We start from the raw sequence: 26,796 nt of genomic DNA on the forward strand, positions 1-26,796 counted from the left end.
AAAAAAGGTGAACAAGGGGAATTGGGGAAAAAAAAAAAAAAGATACTTAAACCCTTTATTTGACCTACCATCAGTTCTCAAACCTTCAGTGGTTTTACTTGGATGACTTTTTTTTTTTTTAACCTGGCATCAGGACCGCATATAATGTGTCATTCAGCATTCCCAGTTTCAGTCTCTAAAACAGAGGGACAATCTGAACCCTGAAGCAAGGGCAAAATCCTTGTAAGCTTCTGAGAGCTCTTCTTTCCCCTTCTTTGATGATGGTCACCAACTTGGTTGCAGTTGTCACGAGACTCATGGATGCATCAAAGACCATTTGCCCAGAAAGGACCCTCTTGCGCCCATATCGAATGAGTGTGTGTTACCTAGTGTATAATTGCAGATGGGATTCCCATAAGAAGTAAATGAGTATCAGCAGGTGTCCTAACGGGCACCACTGAACCAGGGGAAGTGGCAGCTCAGCTCCGGCCCCCAAATACGTGGACTTCTGCACGTTCAGCAAACGGAGGGACCGGCCAGTCTGTCCTATGGAGGGAAGGTTGAAAACACAACTGTAGAGCCACACGATGGGAAGTGTTCAGAAGGCCCGCCACCCCTGCTCGTTACCTTACCCACCAGAGACCCTTCCCGTGAGAGGCGGTGGGGGCTGTGGCTCTGCTCAGCACTGTTGTTCATTGTTCTCTATCTGGCAGAGGAAGAAAACCTGGAAGATCTTACAAGTTGAGGAGAGGCGTTGTGGGGGGTTCCTTCAGCCTATAAAAAAGAATATACTTAGAATCTGATCTTTGTATTGAGAGAGAGACAGAGATCCAGAGAGAGTGCTCGAGAGCTAGCAGGTGCTTTGGCACATGGTTTTAAAACCAGCTTGAGCACCTCGGCTTCTTTGTGAAGTGTCTCTAGCCAGGAAGATGCCCTGGAGAGTTAGTTATGGTCCTGCCATCCAGGCGTTTCAGCTTTAGGCGTGGGCTCCCCATCCTCCCTGCCAGACCCCGTCTGATTCCCAGTCCCCTCCAAAAAGCCGTCCAGGTGACCTCAAAAAAGGTCTCACTGTAGCATCTTGGGGCATTCCAAGGCCACTGGCCCCCATGATATGCAGGCAGATGCAGAAGCAGAAGCGATGGTATTTAGGTGTTTGCATCATCTCGGATAAGGTTCTCTCCCAAGAATTTGTGACTCTTAATGGCCGTGCCACACACCGCGCTGATTTAGAGCTGAAACTGCTCTGTATGCCTTAAGGATGTTCAGACACATTGGTTACTGTTGTGCACAAAGCGACTCTATTTTATGGGTTTTAAAATTTGAATTAAACATGAAATGGAGGGCTTACCAGTTGAGGGTGCACTCTCTGAGTTGCCCAGGGTCTCCATGCCTATGTTTCGAACGGCATTTAGGAGTTCCTGTTGTGGCTCAGTGGATTAAGAACCCAACTAGTATCCATGAGGATGCGGGTTTGATCCCTGGCCTCACTCAGTGGGTTAAGGATCCGGTGCTTCTGTGAGCTGTGGTGTAGGTGGCAGATGTGACTCGGATCTGGCATTGATGTGGCTGTGGTGTAGGCTGGCAGCTACAGCTACAATTCCACCCGTAACTTGGGAACTTCCAGATGCCACAGGTATAGCCATAAAAAGAAAGAAAAAAAATTCACTAAAACCAAAATGGACTGGCTAAGGACAGTGGGAGGTGAGAACAGTGGGGAGTGGGGGTAAGGACAGTGGGGGTTGCAGCAGCGGGCTCCCCAGGGTAGGGAGGACCTCCTGTGGGGGCTGGTGGGGGGGTGGCCGATCCTGGCTGAGTCTCCTGGGCGCTCTCAGTTTGTTTCTAAAAGAACCTTGGCCAAGATGGCCCTTCTGATTCTTCCCTTCTTTCCTGCCCCGCTGCTGGGGCTGGGCAGTAAGACTTGGGGCGGGGGGTGGGAAGATGCCTCCTCTGTCCCTTAACCATCCAAGGTGTGATTCAGCGTCTCCTCCCAAAACCCCCTCTGACTCCAGGGTCCCTAGAAGACTCGGAACCTGAAGCAAAGGTCTTGCCTCTCCCCTCTTTCTTGTTCGCTTGGCGTCTACAGAGACCCCCCCCCCCCCCGCCCAATCTCCTGCTGTTCAGAGTCAGGGAGGGGAGAGATATGGTGACAGGTCCTGTAGCCTAGGTGACATGTCCAGAGGGCGTCTTCCCAGCCCGTCCATCCCATTCTGCACCTGGTTCACTGGTTCAGTATCCTTCCCTCCCCCAATCATTCATTCCCTCCCTCATTCATTCATTCATTCATTGAGATGTGATTAACATACAACCGCACGGCTTCAGGTGTACAGCCTCCTGATTTCGTGGGGGGGTATGTCACGGAATGATCACCACAGCAGGTCTGGGTCACATCCGTCCCCACGCTTAGACTTTATTTTCTTATGGTGAGAACTTTCACAATCTGCTCTCTCAGCATCTCGGTACCCAGGACAGCGGCATTCACCACAGTCACATGCTTGCTGTCCGTCTCCAGGGCTGCTTTACCTTAGAACTGGAAGCTCGTATCTATTTTTTTTTTTTTTCTTTTTAGAGCTGCACCCTCAGCGTATGAAGGTCCCCAGGCTAGGAGTCACATCAGAGCTACAGCTGCTGGCCTGCCCCACAGCCACAGACACGCCAGATCCGAGCCACGTCTGCAACCTACGCCACAGCTTACGGCAACGCCAGATCCTTAACCCACTGCGCAAGGCCAGGGATCGAACCTGCATCCTCATGAATACTAGTCGGATTCATTTCCACTGCGCCACGACGGGAACTCCCTATGGCAGGTTCTAACCCTGCTGAGCCGCAACAGGAACTCCTAGAGTTTGTGTCTTTCGACCCCTTCACCCATTTGCAGGCACTGTTGTCCCCCCCACACACCCAGCCTGGCCTCTGGCAGCCACCCTCCCTGCTCCCTTCACTCAGCTTGTTTTAGACCAAGGCTCGCTCGCTCTTTCTTTCTCCAGGGAGGTTTTTTTTTTTTTTTGTCACTTGTGCTTGGCATCGGCAAGAACAGAGCACGGTCATTGTCAAGGCTGCTGCCTACTGGCCGAGCAGTGCGCGCCCTGTTCTGTTTGTACCTTGCACCCGCCCTCCGCGAGTGAGAGCGGTTATTGCCCCCTTTTAAATGGATGAGCAGAGAGGTAGATGTTAAGTCCTTCGTCCACGTTGCACGGTTAGTTATTGTAAACCTGGGATTCAGACCCCAAATCCCTCCTTCCAGAGTCCACATCCTTGCTCACGGGCTGTGCTGCTCCCCAGAGCGGGGTGAGCAGGACGGGAAGGGAGTCTGTCCTGGAGCTGGACCCCAGCCCGCACATTCCAGCCGCCAGGCCCCGATCTTCCCTCCATCTGATGTGTACGATTCTCAGAGTTCCCTCGTGGCTCAGCAGGTAAAGGATCTGGCATTGTCGATGCCATGGCGCGGGTCACTGCCAAGGTGCAGGTTTGATCCCTGGCCCAGGAACTTCTGCATCCTATGGGTGCGGCCAAAAAAAAAAAAAAAAGTGGGTATGATTCTTTTGCGTCTCCAGCTTCTCACCCATTGGTGAGAAGACCATCAGTTGATGGCGAGACCTCTCATCAGCGCTACCCTGGGTTTCCCGTCTCACACTCACTCACACACCCCCATGGTGTGGACACCTGGCTTCCACCCAGGTGATGGTGCAGGGCGAGCGGACTATGTCTTAGCACCAGCATCATCCATCAGTGGTCAGTTCCTTCATGGAGACGCTGGAGGTGGGGCAGGAGGGATCAGCCTCATTCTGTGGCTGAGGGGAGGGCCCTACCAGCCAGCGAATGGTTCAGCTGGGACTAGAGGCCTGGATCATTCCAGAACCTGTTCCAAGATACAGTCGCTCCTGACAGGTGCACAGGGTAGCCTGGGATAAGCTCCCTGTGAGTGTGAGGTCCTGGGAGGCAGGGAGAAGCTAAACCCAGCAGAGCCAACTTCAGGGGCCCGCCTTGCCCAGGTGAGGAGTTGCCAGCCGGCCTGCCCCGCAGGAATCCCAAGCGCCAGCAGGTGGCGACGCTGAGTCCCCCGCCTCACCCTCAGGGGAACAGTGGGAGGCCGGTGTCTCCGCTTTAGGGCAGCTCCCCTGACCGGAAGGCCCTTGCCTACCGCCTTCTTCCCTCCTCGGAAGATCCCGGGAGGCCAGAAGAGGGTGTGTCCGGTCCTGCTCCTGCCTCCTGCCTATTGATGAGCAAACCCATTGCTCCCAGGTTCTTCCTGGCCACTCGCCTTGATTCAGCTACAAAGGGATCCCCAAACCAGGTTCCTCTCGTTTTCGCAGACGCAGTGAGTGGCCGTGGGACATCTCTGACATCCACACAAGACGGGGGTGTCTGTGACGTGACTTCTAAGGGAATCGGCTCTTGATTAATTGAACTTGGTCGTTTTTAAATAAGATGCAGTTCGTCTGGCGACTGTTGCTTCTTCATGGGATAAAACAGCGCATAGAAAACGGGGGAACTGCTTATCTAACCTTCTGGCTGCCTCCCTCTGCCCCGGAATAGCTTCCCTCTCTTGGCAGCAGGCCAAGCAATTGCATCGTTTTTCTCTTTGGGCTGCGTTCTAGACGGTCAGACCTTTCAATCCAGCAGTTTTCTTCCGAAGGTGAAGATGCTTTGAGGACCCCAAGGGTATCAGTGTTGCCCTGGTGACTGCTTTGCTCTGTTGTAAAGATTTCTATTACCTTTTGAAAACATCAGCGAACCTCCGATGCCTGTCCCCTGGGCACACAAGATGCTGCCTCCCACACGAAAGTCACTTCAGCTGGGAAAGTGGTGACTTTTGTCAGCACAGCCACCTCTTTATAAAACCTGCAGTGTGCGTTTGCCTCTCGGCTCTTGGTTGCTCATGCTTTGCCGCTGACGTTTGGTGGGTCTCTTTGGTCCCTGGCCTGGGTAAACCTGGAGAAGATCATTGGGGAGCCTGGTGTCTGGCGTTAATGGTGCTTAGAAATCAAAGGTGTCCCCCACCAGCCTTGATCCCAAATGCCACGCCTCCCGTCTCAAATGGGAAAGGTCTTTCTACCTGAAAGGGAACAGGCTAAGGAAGAGAGGACGGGGCGAGGCGTCCATCCTTTGAGCTCCTCTGTTGATCCCACAGGGAAACGTCCTACCATCGTTGCCAACATTGCAACCTGGCGGTGTTGGTACCTTTTCTCAGGTGCAGTGTTCAGCTTTTTGCTCTTTTCATCCTGATAAATTTGGAAACCCGAGGAGTGTCGTTAATGGTCCCTGGCAGCCCCTTTAAATACTGGGGAGACACAACCAGAACTTGCCCCAGGGCTTTTGAGTGGCTTCCAGGAGTGACTGGCCTAGAGAAGAGGCTTACTTATTGCTGGAGGGTCCACAGAGCCAAGACAACTTGAACACTAGTGGGTCCCGGAGAGCAATGCTTTGGAGAGGACAAATATTAACAGTGACACTGGACAGGAAGGGGTCTCTGGGGGAAACGGTGTCGGAAGATGTCCCCATCCTGCGATGTGCTGCTTTAGCCCCCCTTCCCCACCGTGTCCCTCACTGAGGCTCCCCTCTTCCCTAAAGGACCCACCTCCCACCGGCTGCCACTAATCCCCCACCTTGGAGCTTTTGTTTTAACCTTGCGAGGTGAACGTGACCTTTCAGGTGGACAGAATGTCTTGGTGGGAAAGCTGTGCCCTGAGCAGCGCGGGAGAGGGGACGCTCAGGGCAGCTCTCCCGGCGGAAACGCGGTGGCGATGGGCGCTGGCCGGTGCGCCCCCTGCAGGAACGTCTGTCTCCTGCATCCTGGAGGTGTTGGCTCCCAGTTATTCCCCAGACCAGAGGAAAGTGAATCGACGACCCCCTTCTAAATCATGTAACAGAAGCCAGCAGAGGGCTCCCTTTTTTTCCCAGCCCCCTCCCCCCCCCCCACAAAAAAAAACCAGTGTCAACCCTTCAGGGTCCCTCTTTCTTCACGTGTGAGTTTGGTAGGATGATTATACAAATAGAAAAGTCACTTTAGGAGTTCCCGTTGTGGCTCAGTGGTGATGAACCCAACTAGTATCCATGAGGAGGCGGGTTCGATCCCTGGCCTTGCTCCGTGAGTTGGGGATCCGGCGTTGCTGTGAGCTGTGGTGTAGATCCCAGATGTGGCTCCGATACAGCATTGCTGTGGCATAGGCCGGCCGCTGTAGCTCTGATTCGACCCCTAGCCTGGAGACTTCCATGTGCTGAGAGAAGGAGAGAGAGAGGTCACTTTACCTCGAGGGACCCACTACATTGAACCAATTTCCTGGCACAGGAAAAACACCGTGCTCAGCCCCTGACCTTGACAGAGTCCGCCCCTGTGCCCCCAGGAAGGCGCAGTTTTTTTGACACTAATATCTGTATGTTTCTGTCCCTGCAGCCTTAGGAAAATCCAAAGGTACGGTATCCTCGGGTAGCTGCCAGGCCACGTTCAGTCTCCGACAGCTAAGCAGGCTGTGCCTTAGCGAGCGCTGCAAGGGGGTGAATGTGCGTGTCTGGTTGCTTGGCCAACTTACTTAATGCTGTGTTCCCCTCGTTCAAAGGGCACCGGGGCCCGGGCGTGACCGGAGGCATGATCAGCCCCTTCCCTGCTGCGTAGACCCCGCAGAGGCTGAGCTCGGCCAGCAGCCTGGGGCTGGCGCGGGACCCTGGAGTCGGTCCCGTGCCCCAGACCCCGCCAGGTGACCGGAAGGAGGCGGATGGATGTTTAGATGCTCCCTGCGGGTCGGCGCCCTGTTCTAGGCTGATGCTGCGCCCCCTTCGCTGTCCCGCTCTCCTCCATCTCCCGTTCGGGAGGAGCGCCCCCTCCCGCCCCCCGCCAGGGAGCCCCACTCTGCTCCGGAGGGAAGCTTGGATGCGGGGGAAGCTTGTCGGGAGCCCCGCCCGGAGCCGCCAGGATGCTGGGACTGCGGAGCACGGCCGCCACCTCGCTTCCCTGGCCCAGGAGATGCTCGGGGCTGCGCTGCTGGACCGCTTCGAGGGGGGGTGAGCCCGGCACCCAGCGCGGGGGGGTAAGCCTGGGTGTCTTTGTGTCCCTGCCAGCATGGGCGTGAGGGTCATGGACACCTCGTGGGTGGCTCGAAGAGGCTCCTCGGCCGGCAGGAAGGCGTCCTGCGCCCCGCCCACCATGCAGCCCCCCGCCCCGCCGCCGCCCGCCGAGCTCGCCGCCCCCCTGCCGTCACCCCTCCCGGAGCAGCCCCCCGACGGCCCCCCTGTGCCCGCGCTCTCTCCATCGGGCCTGGGCCTCCTGCCTGGGGCTGAGCGGACCAGGTAAGCCAGCCGCTGGCCCCCCTCCCCTGGGGCGGGCACGCCTGCAGTGCTCACGGGGTGGGAGTGGGGGGACTGGGTTTGCTGTGCCCACTCGAAGCCTCTTGGATGTGGTCCTGGCCCCCCCATTTCTAAGCATCTGCGTGTGGCTTTCTGCGTGTGCTGGTCCTCAGTCATCCTCGGCTCCTGGATCCTCAGGGGGAGTCCAGGCTTTCCAAGAACAGAACCCGCAGGCACACCTTCAAGGTGGCAGCTTGTGCTGCAAGGCAGGGATCCCAGTGCCCAGCTCCTCCTACCCCTCCAGTGCCAGCTCCTCCCACCCTCCCAGCGCCCAGCTCTGTCCGTCCTTCCCAGAGCCATTACTGGTTCCCTGGGGGGTTTTTTGTATGGTTCCCTGGGGGGTTTTTTGTATGATTCCCTGGGTTTTGTCTGTCTGTCTGGTTTTGCTTTTTCTGGCTGCACGGTGGTATGTAGAAGTTCCCAGGCTAGGGGTCCAATCAGGGCTGCAGCTGCCAGCCTACACCACAGCCACAGCAATGCGGGATCCTTAACCCCCTGAGCAGGCCCAGGGATTGAAGCCACAAACTCATGAATACTAGTGGGTTCTTAACCTGCTGAGCCACAGTGGGAACTCTGTTCCGTTGTGGTTTTGTTTTTGCTTTTTGTTTTGTTTTTTCCTCTTCTCTGGCCATTTGCAACCCTGCCCATGTGTCCTCCAATAGCCCAAGTCCTGTTATAAGGCCCCCTCCCCTGAGGGTGGCAGGCCCTCCCGTCCCTCTGGCTGCCCCCAGCCTTCCCGAGGCCCCACCCTCCACCCCTCCTGGCCTGGATGCTCCCTCCAGCCAGGCTCAGCCCCGCCTCCTGCCCCTCTGCTTAGCCTTAACTCTAGCCCCAAACTCCTGCCACTTCACTCCCCAGCTCGCTGCCCAAGTCCTGCATCCCCAGAACCAACCAGCCTGGAGCTGCCATAACTGTGCGGCCTCCACCTGGTCCTTCTGATAATCACCTTTCAGCCTCCCTCCCCCAGGTCAGCGGCACCTGTGCTGCAGAGCGAGGCAGGAGGCTGGGTAGTAAATGCTTGTTCCTGGGATGCGGAAGTGGGGGCGGGGGCGGGATGAGCTTCTTGGTCCTTCCATTCATTCCTCAGACAAATGTCGCTGTTCCCAGGAGGAAAGGACAGCCTATGACCCCATGACAAGCAATTTGTTGCTTCGTGTGTTCCTTTGTTGTTGTTTTTCCATCTGCTGGATGGTGGCAGAGAAGGATGGAGATTTGCCATGAATGCCTGGCTGCCTCCTGACCTTGCACCCGGAAAAGGATGAAAGACAATTTTTTTTTTTTTTTTTTTTTTTTTTGTCTTTTTAGAGCCACTTTGCGGCGTATGGAGGTTCCCAGACTAGGGGTCAAATTGGACTACAGCTGCTGGCCTACACCACAGCCACAGCAACGCGGGATCGAAGCCGCATCTGCGACCTACAGCACAGCTCACGGCAACGCCGGATCCTTAACCCACTGAGCGAGGCCAGGGATCAACCCTGCGTCTTCGTGAATACCAGTCGGGCTTGTTACCACCGAGCCGCACCGGGAATTTCTTAGCCACCTGAGTGAGGCAGGGGCTCCTGTTCCTGTTGCTGTCATCAGTTTCAGTCACAGGACAGAGCCGGGAACTGTTGCTCTTCTCGCGTCTGAGTGCGATGGGCTCTTTCCCCGGGAGTGACCTGGCTGCGGTGTCAGGCGTCTCCTGAGAGTCTGCTTGAATGTGGTCTTGCCTCCGTGCCACGTGTCGGAGAGCTAGCGGCCTGTTGCTCGAGTTCGCTGCCCCAGCCCCGCTGCCTGTCCCCAGCCGCTCCAGACCCTAGCTCTCCACCACCTGCCACTTGCAGGGACATTTAGGGAGGAGATGGGCTGTGGCTGCCTTTGCAGGAAGAAACAGCCATTGCAAAGTATTTGGCTTCCCACCCCACCCCCCCACGGCTCAGCTGAGGGCATCAGAAGCTGGGGAGGCTCCAGCTGGGAAGAAGGAGGGCTCCCAACTCTGGAGTCACCTCCCCTGACTCCCTAGGAGCTGCCTGGAGCATCAGGTTGAAGACAAACGCGAACCTGCGGGGCCGACAGAGTGATGGGTCACGTCTGCCGTGGGCGGCGTATGGGGTCAGTGGCGGGAGGAGTCGGCCGAGGGTTTGCCGCCCCCGGTCTGCGCACTGGAGGGGAGCAGAGCGCCTTCGGATTCGTATCGCATTCTTCGGAGGATGCCCCTTCTTTGAGGACCTGGTGACGCGGGCTGCCTCTTTAGCAGCTCCAGAAGCCCTCCCTGCCACGGACCCTACCCCTCTAAGCCTGGAGGACTGGCTCCCGTGTTTGGGAGCACAGCCGTGGCCTGGGTCAGCCCTCCCACCTGCTGGGGTCCGTCGCTGGGTTTGAGGACGGCTTTGGGGTGCGGTGGAGGCTCAGGGCGGGTGGCTGCAGAGGAGGGAGGCCGCCAGCAGCACTCGTCAGCATCCTGACCCTCCGGCCCTCTGTTCGGGGACCCCCAAGTCGGTCACAGGCTCTGGAGCAGCTCAGGGCCCCGCCTCCCCTGTGTCTGGAGAGAGGGCAGAGGCGGGGAGAGGTGAGCAGAGGGCGCCGGCCTGGGTACCACATGGAGAGGGGAGTGGGACCAGGCCCTCAGAGCCCCGGGAAGGGACGTGCACATCTGGGGGCATCTCAGATGCCCGAAGAAGGGCTGAGACGACCGCACGTGCCCAGAGGAACGTGTGCTGGTCCTGAGGTTGCCCCAGTTCAGGGCTCCCTTGTGCTGTGTGCTTGTGTTTCAGCACTTCCAAAAGCAAGGAACTTTCTCCAGGATCTGGGCAGAAAGGAAGCCCAGGTTCCAGCCAGGGGACACCCAGTGCTGGGGCGCAGCCGGGCACCAGCCCCAGTCCCAGCCAGCCGCCCGCGGACCAGAGCCCTCACACCCTCCGGAAAGGTATGTCACCGCCGCCACGTGGGGCTCAGGCCAGAGGCAGCTGTCACACCACCCAACTCACTTTCCTCCATCAGCACGGATAGACAGACTTCCAGAATCCGGTTTATTGAAATATTCCTGGTCTAGGCATGGGGGCTTCTGGAAATGCACCAGCCCCAAGTGGGACTCTTTGCTTGTTATTCCTCGGCTTGCCACTTCCAGCGGCAGGCCTGGGGTGGGGCGGACACAGGACCCTGCTTCCTGCTCCCAGGACCTGGTAGGACATCCCAGGACAGCATGTGTGTTCACCCACCTTGCCAGGCCTCCCACCACTGGCCACGCTGGCATTGTCTGTAGAAGGGGCCACGGTGCAGGAAGCCTGCCCTTTGTTTCTCTAGCAGGGCTAAGAATTTCATCACCAGCCCCCTGAGCCACCTGCCCCGGGTTTCTGCTTCTGGAACCCTGCAGAGGGCCCCATTTTTCTCTCTGCAATGACCCCCAAAGCTGAGGCACACTCCAGGGTGACATTTTGTACTTGGGGCTACGCGGGCTGGGCATCACCAGAACCCCCTTTTTTTTGGCTTCTGTCATCTCTCCACAGAGCCTGGGAGGGAATAGCACGTGGTTTAATTTGTCCCCGGTCCAGGCGTGTCCGCTTCTAGGTGTGGCTTTGGGATGTGGGACCAGACTGGTTCATCCTAGCCACATGCGGCCCCCTCCTGCCGTCGGGGGATCCAGGCTGCAGTGCGAGCCCCTCCCCCCGCCCTGCCGTCTGTTTGACCTCATCCCTCACACGACCCCACGGATGGTCATTGAGCCCCTGCTACATTCAGAGTTTTTAGTTGTGGCCCAGATGTCAGTCTTTGGCCATCTTTGTTTCCACGACTTTTAAGCACCTCCCCTGCCCCAGCCGCCCCAGGCAGGGCGATGGCAACACCCTGTTCTCCCCAGTCGGGTCGGAGCTCCTGTTCCAGGCCATTGGGCTTGCCGCAGTAGGACGTGGGCCCTTTCATTCGTCACAGCACCTTGGACCCAGGCAGGGGGTTCCCAGGGGACACCATCATTGGAAAGGCAATACTGCCCCCTAGTGGCGTCCTGAGGTTTGCACCCCTACGGAGCAGCTCAGAGCCGTCGCTGGGAAAGTGCAACAGTGCCCCCTCGTGGCGCACTGAGGTTTTGCACCCACTCAGTTTTTTGACGCTATGCCTAATTTTACATCAGAGTCCTGTCCCCATGGCTAAATGTCACCACAGACATCGCGGTGATGTCACTGCACCCCCCCCCCCCGCGGCTCACTGGGGTAAGGTGATAACTGGGCTCGCCACTGGAGGAGAAGCACGTACCTCCTGCATCAGCCAGGTTTTATTCTAAGCCATGACTTACACGCTGCTTGACGCCCGTGCTCGCGTTTCGTTAGAAAAGAAGCCGTGGAGGAAATGCGTGTCTTCCCAGCGAGGTTTGGGTAAAACCCCCGGGCTTGCAGCAGACAAGATGGTGTAGGAAACTGAACCCAAGTTGGAAGGACTCGGGCCTGCTTCTTGTCTGTAGTGTGCACTCGAGAAGCTTGCGTCCCTGGGGTGGACTAGGGGTGGGTGGGGGGAGAGGGGAAGGTGTTCTTACGGCCCATGGATGGCGGCCGTCACTTAACCCCGTGTCCTGCCTGTTTCCTCCTTCAGTTTCCAAGAAGCTGGCACCCATTCCCCCCAAGGTCCCCTTTGGCCAGCCGGGGCCCCTGCCTGAGCAGCCCGCCGGCCAGCCGTCCCCACTGAGCCTGTCCCCGACGCCCCCCAGCACGCCGTCACCCTACGGACTGAGCTACCCCCAGGGGTACTCCCTGGCCTCGGGCCAGCTCTCCCCCGCGGCCGCGGCGCCGGCCCTGGCCTCCCCCTCCGGCTTCACGAGCACTTTGAGCAAATCGCGGCCCACCCCGAAGCCGCGGCAAAGGCCCACGCTGCCGCCGCCCCAGCCTCCCAGCGCCAGCTTCGCGGCCTCCAGCCCGCAGTCCGCGGAGCATCCTGCACTGGACGGCGTGGCCCCCGGAGAGAGCATGTCCACAGGTGAGCGAGCCAGGCTGCCCGCAGCCTCCTGCTCCTCTAGCACAGGGGCTGTGGGCCGGGGCCCGGTCTGCTGGCACCATGCGTGGCATCCAGCATGATGGCAGGAGGCCCCGGGCCAAGTGTCCTGTGATGGGGGGGGTTCTGAGTCTACACTTAATTTGGAGGTTGAGCACCCTGAGTCGAGTGGGTGGGGCTTCAGGAGAGGTTGAGGATGCTGCCTGGTGGGGACAGCACAGCGGTGCCCTCCAAGCACAGGTGAGGTCGGAGGCTGTCTGCGGGGGTACTGTGCCCCATCCTGCCTGGCATATATGCCTTGTCAGGTCCATGACTTCTGAGCAACACAGATTTAAAAAGGGGTCAGTTTTAAACAATGCCTGCCTCCTGCTTCCCTGAGGAGCTGACTGGGCAAGCCCACCCCCTCGATCTAGCTTAAAAGAGCTACTTTCTGCCAGGAAAACGGCGAACACGCAGCACACACACACTCCCCCGAGGGCTGCTCGGCCCTGGGTCCGGGCAGGACGTCCGGAGGGCTGTGCTTTGTCCGCCGCCCCTCAATTTGATGGAAGGTGAGCCCAGGACCGCTCTGGTCCAGGAGCTGGAAGCACAGATGGGCTGCTGCTTAGCTTCCATGTGACTGAGGCGCAGCTGCTCCGGGCCCCCTAAGGCTCGGATTCAGATTAAGTCCCCGCAGAGCCTGTGAACGCAGCCTGCGCTGGAGGCTCTTTTTCGGGAGAGCCTGTGATGGGAGGCGGCCTGGGCCGCTGCCCTGCGGGCTGGAGGGGCTGCTCTCCCAGCCCCGGGGAAGGGACATGGGCGGTGGAGGGGTCCGGCTCAGCCCTGCTCCCGTGAGCGGGCATCTCGCCCCCAGGACAGTCCCGGAGCAGGGGGGCTGTGGTCCAGCGTGGCCCGTCTGTGGTGCTGGTCTGTGTTCTGTTCTCGTCTCATCGTGTTCCTCTCTCCCCATCCTGTCACTGTGTTCTTGCAGCTGTGTGACACGGGGGACGCGGTTGTGGATACGTGTGAGGGGGATTCAGGGTAAGCGGCCCCGGCCTGGCCCCTTCCGCTCGCAGCCAGGCCGCAGCTCCGCGCTCTGCATGCGCCCCACCCACACGGCGCCTCCCGCAGAGGCTGCGGCTCACGGGCCTCCTTCCTCTTCTCGGAAGGTGGGGGACACATCCAGGCCCCGCTTGTCCCCTCACCCCAGCTACTCCCCCTCACTGTTGTCTGGAATGAAGGGGAGACGGCCCTGTCTGTCACACCATGTGTCTGTGTCACCGGGCCACCTGCTGCATACGTGTGTCCTATGTTTGGAGGCTCAGGTGCACCCCAGCTTAGGGAAGGCAGGGAGCCTAGTGTCGGTTCTAGAACCTACCACCCTGAACTCCTGGCCCCCAGCATGTCTAGAGTGGCCAGGGCCTCTCCGTCCAGCTGAGACACCCCGGGCACCTCTATACCAGCCTCTGCCCGGCCCCCTAGAAAGAGCAGCTGCTCCAAAGGGAAGCGACCCAAGAGCACAAACGAAGCCTGACGGAAGCCTGTGCTCTGGCCTCAGCAAGGAGGGGCCGCCAGTTACCTGGGCGCCTGCAGACGCGTGACAGGCACCACTCCCGGGCATCTGGCGCCCACCTGGGCCCCACGACTGGCCCTTCTGGAGCCCCCGACACAGGACCAGCCCCCCTCCCGGCAGTCAGTGGGGTGTCTCTGCCCCTGCGCCCCAGCTGCCTGAGCCACGTCCCTGCGCAGGTGTCTGAGGGACAGCCAGGATGGCACCTTCCCCCCTGAGCTACCCGCACCCCCGACTGCTGGGGCCCAGGGACAGCAAGAAACTGCCCAAGGTTACGCCCCCCGCCCCCAGCCGCACAGAGGGGACTCTGCACCCACACTTGTGCCGCGCTGCTCAGTCAGGCATCTTGGGGCAGTTGGGGAGGGTGGAGAGAGAGGGGCCTCTGTCCCAGTGCTTGTTTCTTTTTGGACAGTATCCAAATGTCTGTCTGTCCACCTGCCGTGGTGGTTCCTTGGGCAGCACATCTGTTTTACAAACAAGAAGGATGCACCCCACAACCCCACACCCCCGTCTGGCCGAGGGCTGCTCCCTGTCCAGGTGCCCGTCCCGTATCCTGAGCGCAGCCAGGGAGGGAGAAGCTGGACTGAGCGACAGATGCCAGGGTCCAGCCCCCGAGCACTGCGGCCTGCACCACCCAGAGCCCTGCTGCCTCGGTCCCTCCTCCTGCTCCCCTCCCGGGAAGGGCCCTTCCAGTGCCCCTGCAGGGCTCCCCCAGGGCCAGGAGGGGCAGCTGGGGTCCTGCACCACCAGCTACCTCAACGTCCCGGCCGTGGTGGCACAGGGGCCCCCTACCCCTCCAGCCCTGAGGGAACTAAATGCAGCCCTGAGATTCCCAGGAGGGTGGCACTGAGACCTGCCCAGAAGGCACCTGCTTTCTGGAGAGTAAGTATCACGAGGCCGGGCTGGGGGGCTGGCCCGAGGGCCGGAACCAGTGGGCAGGGCCGGCGGCTGGGTCCCCGGACTGGCGGGACAGCAGCAGAGCAGGCCGGCGCCCCCGCCCCGCAGCAGGCGCTTCACCTGCCCCCAAACCAGCGCCCCACCTGCCGTCCCTGCCGCCGGCCTTCAGCCGCCTCTCTCTGCCGCCCGCAGAGCTCGTCCACTTTGACGTCCCCGCCATCCACGTCGAGCTGGGGCCGCCGCTGCGCCCGGGTCCCCTGGAGCACGGACGGCGACACGCGGGGGCCGAGAAGAGGGACTCGGAGGAGGAATCTGAGAGCACGGCCCTCTGACGGGCGCCGCGGGCTCCCGGCCGTCACTGCCAAGGCCAGGTTGGGGTCTGCAGGTGGCAGTGGGGCCGAGGGCGTCCCTTCCCTCCAGGCAGTGACTTTGGCCTTTTGTCTGATCTTTGCCTTTTGACTTTGTGCCTATTTCGATGCACTTCCAGCCTCCACGCCCATTGGCGGCCCTCGCCACGCACGGGCCGGTGTGTCGGAAACGACCCGCACCGGTGGGGTGCGGAGGGGCCGGTGGCCCGCAGCCCCGGGGCGCCCGCCTGCCCGCGCCGCCTGAGGGCAGAGGGGGGCCGGCCAGCGTGAACCAAAACCCTTGGGCGTGAAAGGAAACGGCTGAAAACAAGTTACGTCTCACTTCCCAACAGTCGAAATGCTCCCCACCCTGGACGGACGCCCCCTTTCCTCTCCCGTGTTTCTGACTTTAAAGGACGACCTGTGCGTCTGGAGGGCCCCAAGGGGGCTCCCCGGGCCCCCTTGCTGAGCGGGGGCCCTCCGTCACTGCACCCCCCAGCCCCCGGGCGCCAGCCTCTCCCGGAGGTCCCCGTGAATAGCAATAAAGTTACCCGAAGCGCAGAGAGGGAGGCCGAGCGGCCCTGGGTGCGGACAGCTCTGCTCACCCCGCACCTCGTGCCGTCCGCCCCTGGGAGCCGTGGCCACGCGGGTGAAGGGAGCGGGAGCCGCGCCTCATGCATGCCAAGTCCAGCCTTCCAGGTCCATCCCTCTACCATAGACGTACCTACACATGATATAATATTTGTATATATGAAATCTATATTTGTTTAATTTGAACCACTCAGTCTCAACCACTGTACAGGTGTACAATGAGAAAAATTTAAACGCGTAGTTATTTTTCCCACCAAGGTACAAAACACCCCTCTTCCTGCGGGGGGCCTGCAGGTGTCTGATGTGACGGCTTTGCTCGCTTCCCGGCGGGGCCGCTCAGTACCCAATTCGCCATGGAGCCCGGGGTCGAGAGCTACCTTTAAACACGTGTACAAACAGTTGTCCAAAGTAATGTTATTAAAATAGATTTATTATCCCTGAGCGTGGCCCATCTTGTTTTAATGATAATAAGCTCGTGGCCACCTGGGAGTCATGCCACGTGCTGCCTCAGGAGGAGGCCTGAGATCACCAGCAGGGCAAGGGAGCCTGGCGTGCGCGGTACTTCCCAACACCCCAAAGGGCACTGCGGGGCTCGTCCATGCGGGCCCCGGCACGACGGGCAAGACTGGCGCTGCCACGCCACTGCATGGGCCCGGCCCGTCACCTACCACTGTGGTGAATCAGCACTTGATTTCCACCAAGGTACGAGGCTGCACAGGGGTGGTGGCCCTAGGGACAGGCTCCGGGGGCCCTGGGCGGGATCATGCCACTTCTGGGCACGGTGGGTACCTGGTACCTGGGCCAACAGGCAGGTGCCCAGCGCACTGCGGTGCTGTCCTCAGGAGGCTGGTCTTGGAGGCCAGGTTACCACAGAGCCACGTCCGCAGCCTGGCGCTCCCGGGCTGGGCCGCCGCAGGGGTGGGTGGCGCTCCCGTCCCACGCGATGCTTTAAATCCAGACGCTTCCACGCTTCCTCCACCGGCAGCGGCTCCGCGTGCCTCTACTGGGCCCTGACCTTCTTGCTCTGCGGGCTCGGGGGCCGCTCGGCGTGGGCCCGTTTCTGGGGGGGCTCCCCATCCCCGACCTCCGCGAGCAGGGCCGCCCGCACCTGCCGCAGTTCCCGCTTCTCCCTGCGCTCCTCCATCTCCTCCAGGTCGCCCGCGAACAGGGCCTTCAGCGGCGCCATCAGCTTGGGCACGGTCGGGAGGTCTCCCAGGCTGACCTAAGAGGCAGGACGAGGACAAGGACACACTTCAGAGGGGCTGGAGTGAGGCCACCACAGTCCAGCCCCCGGGCAGCGGCTAAGCCTTCAGCAGATACAGATGGAAAGAAAGACTGGGCCGTGGGGAGAGGCGGGACGTCACGGAGGAGACCAGGCTCCTGGGACTCCCCACCCCAGGCCCGGGGGCACAGGCTCCTGGGACTCCCCACCCCAGGCCCAGGCCGGGCACGGGCCCAGCTTTGCCGCTGCGGAGCACACTGCACAGAGGCATAAATGACCACCGTGCGGACAGCCTGGGCCCCAAGCCTCCAAGAGGCTCCCCATGGACTCTGTCCAGAGGCTGTGCTGGTGGTGACCCGTGTGGGTGGAGGGCGTCTGCCCGGGCAGCACCGGACCTTCATGTGGTCAAAGGCGATGCCCACTTTCTCGTTGAAGTCGGGGCTGAAGAGCGGGATCTTGGCGTAGCGCTGGCTGAAGTGGTTCAGCAGGATGAACTCCGCGTGCATGCGCATGCCCACGCCGATGGCCTGAGACGTGGTGCTGCAGGAGAGCGGCGGGGCGAGGCTGGGGGCGCCGCGCAGACAGACCCCTGCCCCGGCTCTGCTCTGGCCCCCGGGGGCCGGGCTCCTGCCACCTCCGGGCAAAGCCCAGGCTCTGTGCTGTCAAACCTCCCCCCATGAGGGTCCCTGAAGCCACAGCTCTTCTTGGGGACAAGGCTTCTCTTAATATCAACAGCCCGATACCGGGCCCCACCTCACCCCCTCGCCGGCTCCCAGCCCACCCAGCAAACTGCACTGTTCGCGGGGCCCCCGGACCTCGCCGGGGCCCGCAGCGAACCGCCCGCGCTCAGGAGCCCCGCAGCCCTTGGTGAGAAGCAGGCGGCCCGGCATCCCCAGAGGACACAGGTTGCTCACGGCGTCACCAAGTGGGGGGACACGCGGTGACAAGGGTGCCGCTACCTGTGTGTCTTCTCCATGGCTTCCTCCTCCAGCCCGTCTTCCAGCGTGGCCTCGTGGATCAGGAGGGTGGCGTCCTTCCCTAGAGTCAGCACAGGGAGCTGCACCTGCCCGGGCTCTGCGCAGCGCCCACCCCGGGCCCCGCGGCCTGTCTGCGTGCCCAGATGACAGCCGGGGGCCATCGGGGGCCGGGGCCCCCCACTCACCCATCTGGACCAGGTGACAGCGGGGCCGTCGGGGGCGGGGGTCCCCCACTCACCCATCTGGACCAGGTGACAGCGGGGCCGTCGGGGGCCGGGTCCCCCACTCACCCATCTGGACCAGAGCCTCGCAGGGCATGGTGTCCCCCGAGTAGACCAGCTTCCAGCCAGAGGGGTGCACCAGCGCACAGCCGAACGCGTGCTTGCAGTGCCGGACCAGGCAGGTCTGGAACTGAGGGGCCAGGGACCGGCTGAGGGCCAGCCCACGTCACGTGTCCCCGGGCACCCCCCCGCACTGCACCGCCGGCCGCCCTACCTCCTTCAGGCCGCATGTTTCCAGCAGCAAACTAATCAACCTTTCGATGTCGGGGTTGGAGACCTCAGCTCCCTGCTGAAGGCATTTGGCAGGAATAACACTGTGAGAAGATAAAACGTGTAAAAAACAAACATGTCCCTTGATGCTGCGTCTCCGGCTGGAGAGCCCGAACCCGATCCCTACAGGGCACCGTGGCGACAGCGGCCCTGGAGCGGCCCGAGGGTGAGGTGCTGGCAGAGGCCCGGAAACAGGCCGAGAACTGACGCGGGCGGCAGGGGAGGAGCGCGTCGGAGCAGAGCCACGTGGCGACTGGAGGGCAGCCCGGGACCACCAGGGACGCCTCCGCTGCCCGGAGGCGGCCGTTTACCTGACGTGCTGAAGCACCTGCTGGCAGTGGTTGTGGTACTGCTGGAGCCAGGTCCTGAGCTGGGTCGGGGCGACCACGAGCAGAGGGCGGAGCGGCCTTCCCAGCGACGCCTGAAACCAAAGGGCAAGAGGAGAACCCGGGGCAGGGGGCTCCCGGGAGGTCCAGGGCTTAGGACGCAGGGCTTTCACCACTGCAGCCTGGGGTCAACCCCGGGCCTGGGAACTGAGATCCCGCACTGAGCCGCTGCACGCTGTGACCAGAGCAGAAGACTCCAAGGCGGACATTTCGGTGAGAAGGGCTTGGAGCAGGACGCAGGGCTGCGTCTGTCCTTGCGTGTGTGCACGTGCAAGTTCCGAGGAAACACAGAATAGCAATAAAAGCAGGTGCAACTCACCAGAGCTCGCTCCCTCTGCAGCAGGATGTTCAACAAGCCCTGGGGGGGTGGGGGGACAGGGATCAGCCAGGTCCAAGCCCCACCTTCCCCCTGAAGTTCGACCCTGGGGGTCCCCATCTTGCAGGAGCTCCAAGCTCTCCGCCGGCCACCCTCCCTCTGATGCCCGTGACCCTGTGCCCTGGGCAGACGCAGCTGCTCGCCCTCCATGAGCAGCTGCATGGAGGGAGGAGCCCTGGCTGCATAACACCCGTGCCAGGGCATAGCGAGGCGACAGCCCCGAGCCCCGGGCAGGCGGGACCAGCAGGAGCGTCCACTCACTGTGTGGTGATCTGCGTGCAAGTGGGACACGAACACGGCAGCCAGGGCGCCCAGGACCCGGTCCACGTCGTCTCCGTAGTGGCGGCACAGCTGCCCGAATGTGCCCTCCCCACAGTCCAGCAACAGGGTCGTGTCGGAGCTGGGGGTGGGGGGGGATATTTCCACTCAGAGAGGGCGGCCAAGGCCCCCGTTTCCTCTCCCACGGCCTCAGCGCCCATCAGGAGCCGGCGGACTCTAAAACGCGACGCGAATGACCCTATCACGGAAACAGACACTCTGAGGAGCAGAGAACAGACCTGTGGTTGCCGAGGGGAGGGATGCCCGGGAAAGGAGTGGGGAGGAGGCTGGGACGAGCAGGTGCAAAGGAGCACACAGAGGATGGATGCACAGGGGACGAGATGCGCTACCCTGCAGTAAACTGTAGGGAAAGAGCACAAGAGAGAACACACCAGCCCAACGCGGCCACGCTGCTGCGCGGCAGAGATCAGCACAGGTAATCAACTACGTCTCCAAAAAGTTACATGTACAAGAAAACACTGAGGGAGGGATTCTGTTGTAGTGTCAGTTCTAGAACCCACCCCGGGCCCCTGGTCCCAGCCCGTCCAGCTCACCAAGACACCCTGGGCACCTCTATACCAGCCTCTGCCCGGCCTCCTAGAAAGAGCAGCTGCTCCAAAGGGAAGCGACCCAAGAGCACAAACGAAGCCTGACGGAAGCCTGTGCTCTGGCCTCAGCAAGGAGGGGCCGCCAGTTACCTGGGCGCCTGCAGACGCATGACAGGCACCGCTCCTGGGCATCTGGCGCCCACCTGGGCCCCACGACTGGCCCTTCTGGAGCCCCCGACACAGAACCTGCCCCCCTCCCGGCAGTCAGTGGGGTGTCTCTGCCCCTGCGCCCCAGCTGCGTGAGCCACCTCCCCGCGCAGGTGTCTGAGGGGACAGCCAGGATGGCACCTTCCCCCCTGAGCTACCCGCACCCCCGACTGCTGGGGCCCAGGGACAGCAAGAAACTGCCCAAGGTTACGCCCCCCGCCCCCAGCCGCACAGAGGGACTCTGCACCCACACTCGTGCTGCACCTCACAGGTCCCTGAGCAGGGGTGGCCCCGCCCGGCCGTCAGCACAGACGTCCTGAGGCAGGAGGGCAGGCCCCCAACCTCCGCTCAGTCAGGCATCTTGGGGACAGTTGGGGGAGGCATCAAAACAGCAAAAGAATAAGATGTGGCACTTAGCATCTCCCACAAACACATTAATAAACCATCTAGGGAGCTCCTGTGGCAGCTCAATGGTAACGAACCCTACTAGTATTCACGAGGATGCGGGTTTGATCCCTGGCCTTGCTCCATGGGTGAAGGATCCAGCGTGGCCATGAGCTGTGGGGTGGGTCGCAGATGCAGCTCGGATCTGGCGTTGCTGTGGCTGTGGTGTAGGCCGGCAGCTGTAGCTCCAACTTGACCCCTAGCCTGGGAACCTCCGTATGCTGTGCGTGCGGCCATAAAAAGATCCAAAAAAAAGCCACCTACATGGAGAACAATTAGCACAGAGCATCTACTGAGCGTTGGCAGAAGACCTCAGACTCCAAAGAGGGCACGAAAAGCCTCCCCGTAACTGGGCAGAGCAGAAGGAAAAGAGAGGCAGGACGGGAGTGAGGACGGAACCCCCTCCTGAGGGCCGTGAAAGAGGAAAGCACCCCGCCCCGGGGAGCCTCCCACTGACGGGGCGCTCGGCGAGATCGAGGGGCCTCGGAGCCGCAGGGCGAAGCGCAGCAGCTGGACTGGGGGGAGGGGGAAGCCGAGCGCGAGCCCCACAGACCACGGCTCCCTCCCGGACACCACAGCCCGAGGCGCCTGCAAGGGGGCCGGGGCCGAGACTCGGGCTCGGAGGAGGCCGGTTCCAGGGAGAGGACCGGGGTGGCCGCACAGAGACCGCCCGGGGGAAGCGGGGAGGCCGCACACAGCCGGGGGAGCATGGGAGGCGGCCTGGGCCCCTGGGAGACGCCAGGGGCCACTGCTGGGGAGAGCCTGGGAGGAGGACGGGACCACCACGGGAACACCCTGCTCCGCAGGCACGAGGGCTCTCGGGGGTCAGGTGCAAACCACCACAGCCATCCTGGACTCTGAGGGGGGTGCCACCTCCCAGGGTCACTGCCACTGCCCAGGGACCAGCCACCAGGAGCCTGCTGCCCCCGCCTCCCCGGGGGTCCTCACCACTGCCAGGGGCCTGGCGTCCAGGTCCCCCAGCTCCCTGGAAGCCCCAACGGGCCGTGAACTTGCACACCCCCTATCAAGGGGATAACAGCTGCACAGACCGAGGAAAGAGGCGGCAAGCACCCACACCAACGGCAGCCCTCACGCCAATAAAAGGCTTCACAAGCTAAGCAGGGGCGCTCCTGCAGGCAAAATGCCCTCTAAAGCTACAGTAGGTAATTGTCTTCCCTAAACTCAGAGTAAGAAAAAACAGAAGGAAAATGAAGGCGCGCAGGAACCGTTTGCTGTGGAAAGAACAGGAGATTCCCCCTGAAGAAGCAAACCATCAGACCTCTGCAGTCAAACAGACACGGGTTCAAGAAGAGGTAAGGAGATACTGAAGCAATTTAAAAAGGCTACCACTCGTACACAGACCCCTTCCAACAGGAACTAGAAACTATGAGGAGCCAAGAAAATTAAAAGAGTCATCTGCCAAGACGAAAGCTGAGGTAAAGGAACTGAACAACCTACTGCATAATGCAGAGGAACGAGGAAGTGGCTTGGGAGAAAGAGCAATGGAAATCAGCCAATTAGACAGCAGATAGAGGAGTTCCCGTCGTGGCTCTGCAGTTAACGAATCCGACTAGGAACCATAAGGTTGCGGGTTCGATCCCTGCCCTTGCTCGGTGGGTCAAGGATCCAGCGTTGCCGTGAGCTGTGGGGTAGGTTGCAGACGCGGCTCGGATCCTGCGTTGCTGTGGCTCTGGCGTAGGCTGGTGGCTACAGCTCCGATTCGACCCCTAGCCTGGGAACCTCCATATGCCGCGGGAGCAGCCCAAGAAATGGCAAAAAGACAAAAAAAAAAAAAAAAAAAAAAAGACAGCAGCCAGAAAACCAAATGAAAACCAAAACGAAAGCAATATAGGTGATCTGTGGGATAATATATAAGCCATGCCCACCTACGCATAACAGGGATTTCAGGAGAAGAAAAAGAAAAGTGGACTGAAAATATATTTGTAGAAATTATGGCTGAAAATGTCCCAAATCTAAAGAGGGAAACAGATACCCAGATACAAGAAGCACAGAGGGCCCCAAACAAGCTGAATCCAAACAGACCCACACCAAGACATATGACAAAAATGGCAAAAGTTAAAGATGATGAGAGGATTCCTAAAGACAGCAAGAGAAAAAGAGTTATTTACAAGGGAACCCCCCAGGAGGCTGTCGGCTGATTTCTCTACAGAAATACTAGTGGCCAGAGGAGAGGTGCAGGACACATATAAAGTTCCAAAAGGGAAAACTGGCAACCTAGAATACCCAGCTAGATTATCACTTAAAATGGAAAGAAAAACAGGGCATTTCTCAGACAAGCAAAAACTAAAATAATACAGCACTACCTTAAAATCTTAAAAGAAATTTTAAAAAGTGTCCTCTAAAGAGGACAGAAGGATAAAACAGGACGGAGGAAACATAATTGGAATGTCCTTGAAGGCAGTGTAAGATTAAAAAGGAAAACCACCACCACTCTTTGTGCAAGTGAGTATAAACACAAGGACAGCAGCAGGACCAGCACGAAGCTGAGAGAGGCCATCCAAGCCGCACGATGTGGGGAGGAGAGTCCAGAGTCTAGAACGCGCTCGAGCCTGCATGAGTCTAAAAGCAAGCTGATACGAGAAGGGGTTAGCACTTGAGACACAAGGCAACCACAAATCAACCACCACATCTGCAAAAACCAAAGAGAAGCAGGCACAAGCATAAAATAAAAGGAAATCACTCAACCAAAAAAACAAAGGAATAAAGGCGAAACCTAGAATCAACTGGCAAACAGGTTTGAAAAGGCCATGAAAACATTTACCCATAATTACCACAGATGCTGATGCACTAAATTCTCCAACCAAAAGACAGGGTGGCAGACTTGATTAAAAAAACAAGAGCCTACAATATGCTGCCTACAAGAGACCTACCTTAGGGCAAAGGACAAATATAAACTGAAAGTGAGGGGATAGGAAAAACAACTATTTCTTGCAAATGGAAATGACAGCAACGTGGGAGTGGCAATACTCACCAGACAAAACAGACGAAAACAAAGGCATGAAGACAGATAAAGGAGAACACTTTCTAATGATAAAAGTATCTAGGGTTAACACCATACTGGGCACAAAACAAACCTCAGCAAATACAAGGGTAGAGAAATTATTTCAAGCATCTTCCCTGGACACGATGCCCTGAAACCAGAAATCAACCACAGGAAAAGAAATGAGAAGAAACTGACCGCATGGAAACTAAACAGCATGCCAGGAAAAACCTACAGGTCAGTGTGGACATCCAAAAGGAGATTAAAACCACCTTGAGACAGACGGCAGTGAAAACACAACCACACAAGATCCTTGGGACCTCACACACGCAGTCCCTAGAGGGACGTTCGCAGCAACACAGGCCTTCCTCAAAGCAAAGACAACCTCAAACGACCTAACCTACCTCCTAGAAAAAGAACAACAAAATCTAGTCAGCAGAAGGAAGGAAATCATCAAGAACAAGGAGGAAACTAATAACATAGATCTGAAAAGAACAGTAAAAAACGAACAGGTAAACAAAATTTACAAACTTCCGGCCAGACTCACCAGGAAGAGAGCAAGAACTCGAACAAAGTAAGAAATGAAAACGGAGAAACCTCAACCAATACTGCAGAAATACAAAAAACCGTAAGACAATACTCTGAACAATTATACGCCAAACTTGACAACCCAGAAGAAATGGACAACTTTCTAGAAACATGCAGTCCACCAAAACTAAAGCAAGACGAAATAGAGGACTTGAACAGATCAATCACTATACATTGAACATGTAATTTCAAAACTCCCTACCAACACAAGTCCAGGACCAGACGGCTTCACAGGTGAATTCTACCAAAACACGCAAGGAAGAACTCATACCAATCCTTCTTAAACTTTTCCAAGACTCAAGAAGGAACACTCCACACTCCCAAAAACGTTCTGTGAATCCATCACCCAAACACCAAAACCAGACAGACACTACCCAGCAAAAAATTTTAGGCCAATATTTTCAATGAATATAGATACAAAGTTTCTCAACAAAATTTTAGCCAACCAAATCCAATGACACATAAAAAAGATCATACGGAGTTCCCGTCATGGCGCAGGGGTTAACGAATCCGACTAGGAACCATGAGGTTGCGGGTTCGGTCCCTGCCCTTGCTCAGTGGGTTAACGATCCGGTGTTGCCGTGAGCTGTGGTGTAGGTTGCAGACGCGGCTCGGATCCCGCGTCGCTGTGGCTCTGGCGTAGGCCAGTGGCTACAGCTCCGATTCGACCCCTAGCCTGGGAACCTCCATATGCCACGGGAGCGGCCCAAGAAATAACAACAACAACAACAACAACAAAAGACAAAAGACAAAAGACAAAAAAAAAGATCATACACCACGACCCAGTAGGATGCACCCAAAGTTCACAAAGACGCTTCAACATACGCAAAATCAATGTCATACACATGAACAAAAGAAAAATAAAAAAATCACGTGATTGTACCAATGCAGAAAAACCATCTGACAAGATTCAGCATCCATTCTGATCAAAACTCACCAAAGCGGGTATAGACAGAACTTATCTTGCAACATAAAAGTCATTTATGACAATCCCACAACCAATACAATACTCAAAGGAGAAAAGCTGAGAGCCTTCCCACTAAAATCTGAAACAAGACAAGGATGCCCACTCTCACCACTTTTATTCAACCTCGTATTGGAAGTCCTAGCCACAGCAATCAGACAAACAAATCAAATCAAAGGTACCCAAACTGGAAGAGAAGAGGTAAAACTGTCACTCTATGCAGATGACATGATATAGAAAACCTTAAGGATTCCACAGAAAAACTACTCAATCTGATAAATTCAGCAAAGTAGCAACACTCAAGATTAACATTCAGAAACTGGTTGCATTTCTGTATACTAACAATGAAATACTGGAAAAGGAATATAAAAAATTACCCTCTAAAGTGGCACCTCCCCAAAATAAAATACCTAGGAATAAACCTAAGGAAGCAAAAAACTTATCATATGCTGAGAACAATAAATCATGAAGAAAGAAAATTAAAAAGGATTTAAAGAAACAGTAAGACACACCATGATCCCAGATTGGAAGAATTTTTCCACAATGACCATAGTATACGTAAAGCAATCTACGGATTGAATGCAATCCCTATGAAATGATCCATGCCATTTTTTACAGGACTAGACTAATCCAAAATTTACATGGAGCCATAAAAGACCCAGAATTGCCAAAGCAATCCTGAGGAACAAAAACCAAGCAGGAGGCATATAACTCTCCCAGACTTCAGGCAATATTACAAAGCCACAGTCATCAAGGCAGTGTGGAACTGGTACCAAGACAGACAGACCAATGGAACAGAACAGGGAACCCAGAAACAAACCCAGAGGTCAATTAATCTATGATAAAGGAGGCAAGAATACAAAATGGGAAAAAAGACAGTCTCTTCAGCAAGTGGTGCTGGGCAAACTGGACAGTCGCATGTAAATCAACGAAGCTAGAATGCACCCTCACACCGTGCACAAAAATAAACTTAAAACCGCTAAAAGACAAACACAGATAGCATGTAACTCCTAGAAGAGAAGAGACAAAAACATTCTGACCTTAACCACACAAACGTTTTAAGCCAGTCTCCCAAGGCAATGAAAATAAAAACAAAAATGAGCAAATGGGACCTAACTGAACAGGTGTTTGCACAGCAAGGGAAACCATAAAATAACAAAACCTATGGAACGGGAGAAAACAGTTGCAAACGATGTCACCGACAGGGGTGACTCTGCAAAATATACAAACAAGTCATACAACCCAAAGACAAAAAAAACCACCAACCCAATCAAAAAACGAGCAGACCTCAACAGACATCTCCCTAACGACGACACACAGATGGCCAACAGGTTCAGGAACACGCTCAACGTGCCTGGTAACCAGGGAAACGCCAAACTCCCACGAGGGACCACCTCACAGCGGTCAGAATGGCCATCACTAGCAAGTTCACAGGAAACAAAGGCTGGAGGGGGTGTGGAGAAAGGGGAGCCCTCCTGCACTGCTGGTGGGGATGGAAACTGGCACAACCACTGTGGAGATCAGTAAGGAGGTTCCTCAGAACACCAAGTCTAGAAC

At 57.8% G+C, this 26,796-nt stretch overlaps 2 protein-coding genes across 14 annotated transcripts in view; one reads left to right on the plus strand and one right to left on the minus strand.

The window, feature by feature from the left end:
• The window catches only part of ARHGAP44 (Rho GTPase activating protein 44), a 157,230-nt gene extending 141,132 nt beyond the window's left edge, over positions 1 to 16,098 (plus strand). The window contains exons 17-22 of one of the 6 annotated variants that reach the window (XM_084986230.1): positions 6,534 to 6,671; positions 7,033 to 7,260; positions 10,071 to 10,222; positions 11,878 to 12,258; positions 13,244 to 13,293; positions 14,912 to 16,098. In XM_084986230.1, coding sequence (XP_084842356.1) covers positions 6,534 to 6,671; positions 7,033 to 7,260; positions 10,071 to 10,222; positions 11,878 to 12,258; positions 13,244 to 13,251 — 907 coding nt within the window. In that variant the 3' untranslated portion in view covers positions 13,252 to 13,293; positions 14,912 to 16,098. Of the gene's footprint in view, positions 1 to 4,289; positions 5,480 to 6,370; positions 6,389 to 6,533; positions 6,672 to 7,032; positions 7,261 to 10,070; positions 10,223 to 11,877; positions 12,259 to 13,243; positions 13,294 to 14,911 lie in introns of those variants that run through there. The other 5 variants (XM_084986229.1, XM_084986228.1, XM_084986231.1 and 2 more) reach the window with 5 other exon arrangements.
• The window catches only part of ELAC2 (elaC ribonuclease Z 2), a 31,022-nt gene continuing 20,028 nt past the window's right edge, over positions 15,803 to 26,796 (minus strand). For 5 of the 8 annotated variants that reach the window (XM_084982740.1, XM_084982742.1, XM_084982743.1 and 2 more), the window contains 8 exons: positions 19,431 to 19,569; positions 19,113 to 19,151; positions 18,719 to 18,828; positions 18,352 to 18,451; positions 18,147 to 18,267; positions 17,839 to 17,917; positions 17,270 to 17,419; positions 15,803 to 16,874 (listed from right to left, as the gene is read on the minus strand). In XM_084982740.1, coding sequence (XP_084838866.1) covers positions 16,658 to 16,874; positions 17,270 to 17,419; positions 17,839 to 17,917; positions 18,147 to 18,267; positions 18,352 to 18,451; positions 18,719 to 18,828; positions 19,113 to 19,151; positions 19,431 to 19,569 — 955 coding nt within the window. In that variant the 3' untranslated portion in view covers positions 15,803 to 16,657. 8 annotated transcript variants of the gene reach the window in all.

Source organism: Sus scrofa, chromosome 12, assembly GCF_054392235.1.
Source record: "Sus scrofa isolate SSC_HxYL_T2T_F1_AM1 chromosome 12, Sscrofa_HxYL_maternal_Yorkshire_Landrace_v2.0, whole genome shotgun sequence".
Classification (NCBI taxonomy): domain Eukaryota; kingdom Metazoa; phylum Chordata; class Mammalia; order Artiodactyla; family Suidae; genus Sus; species Sus scrofa.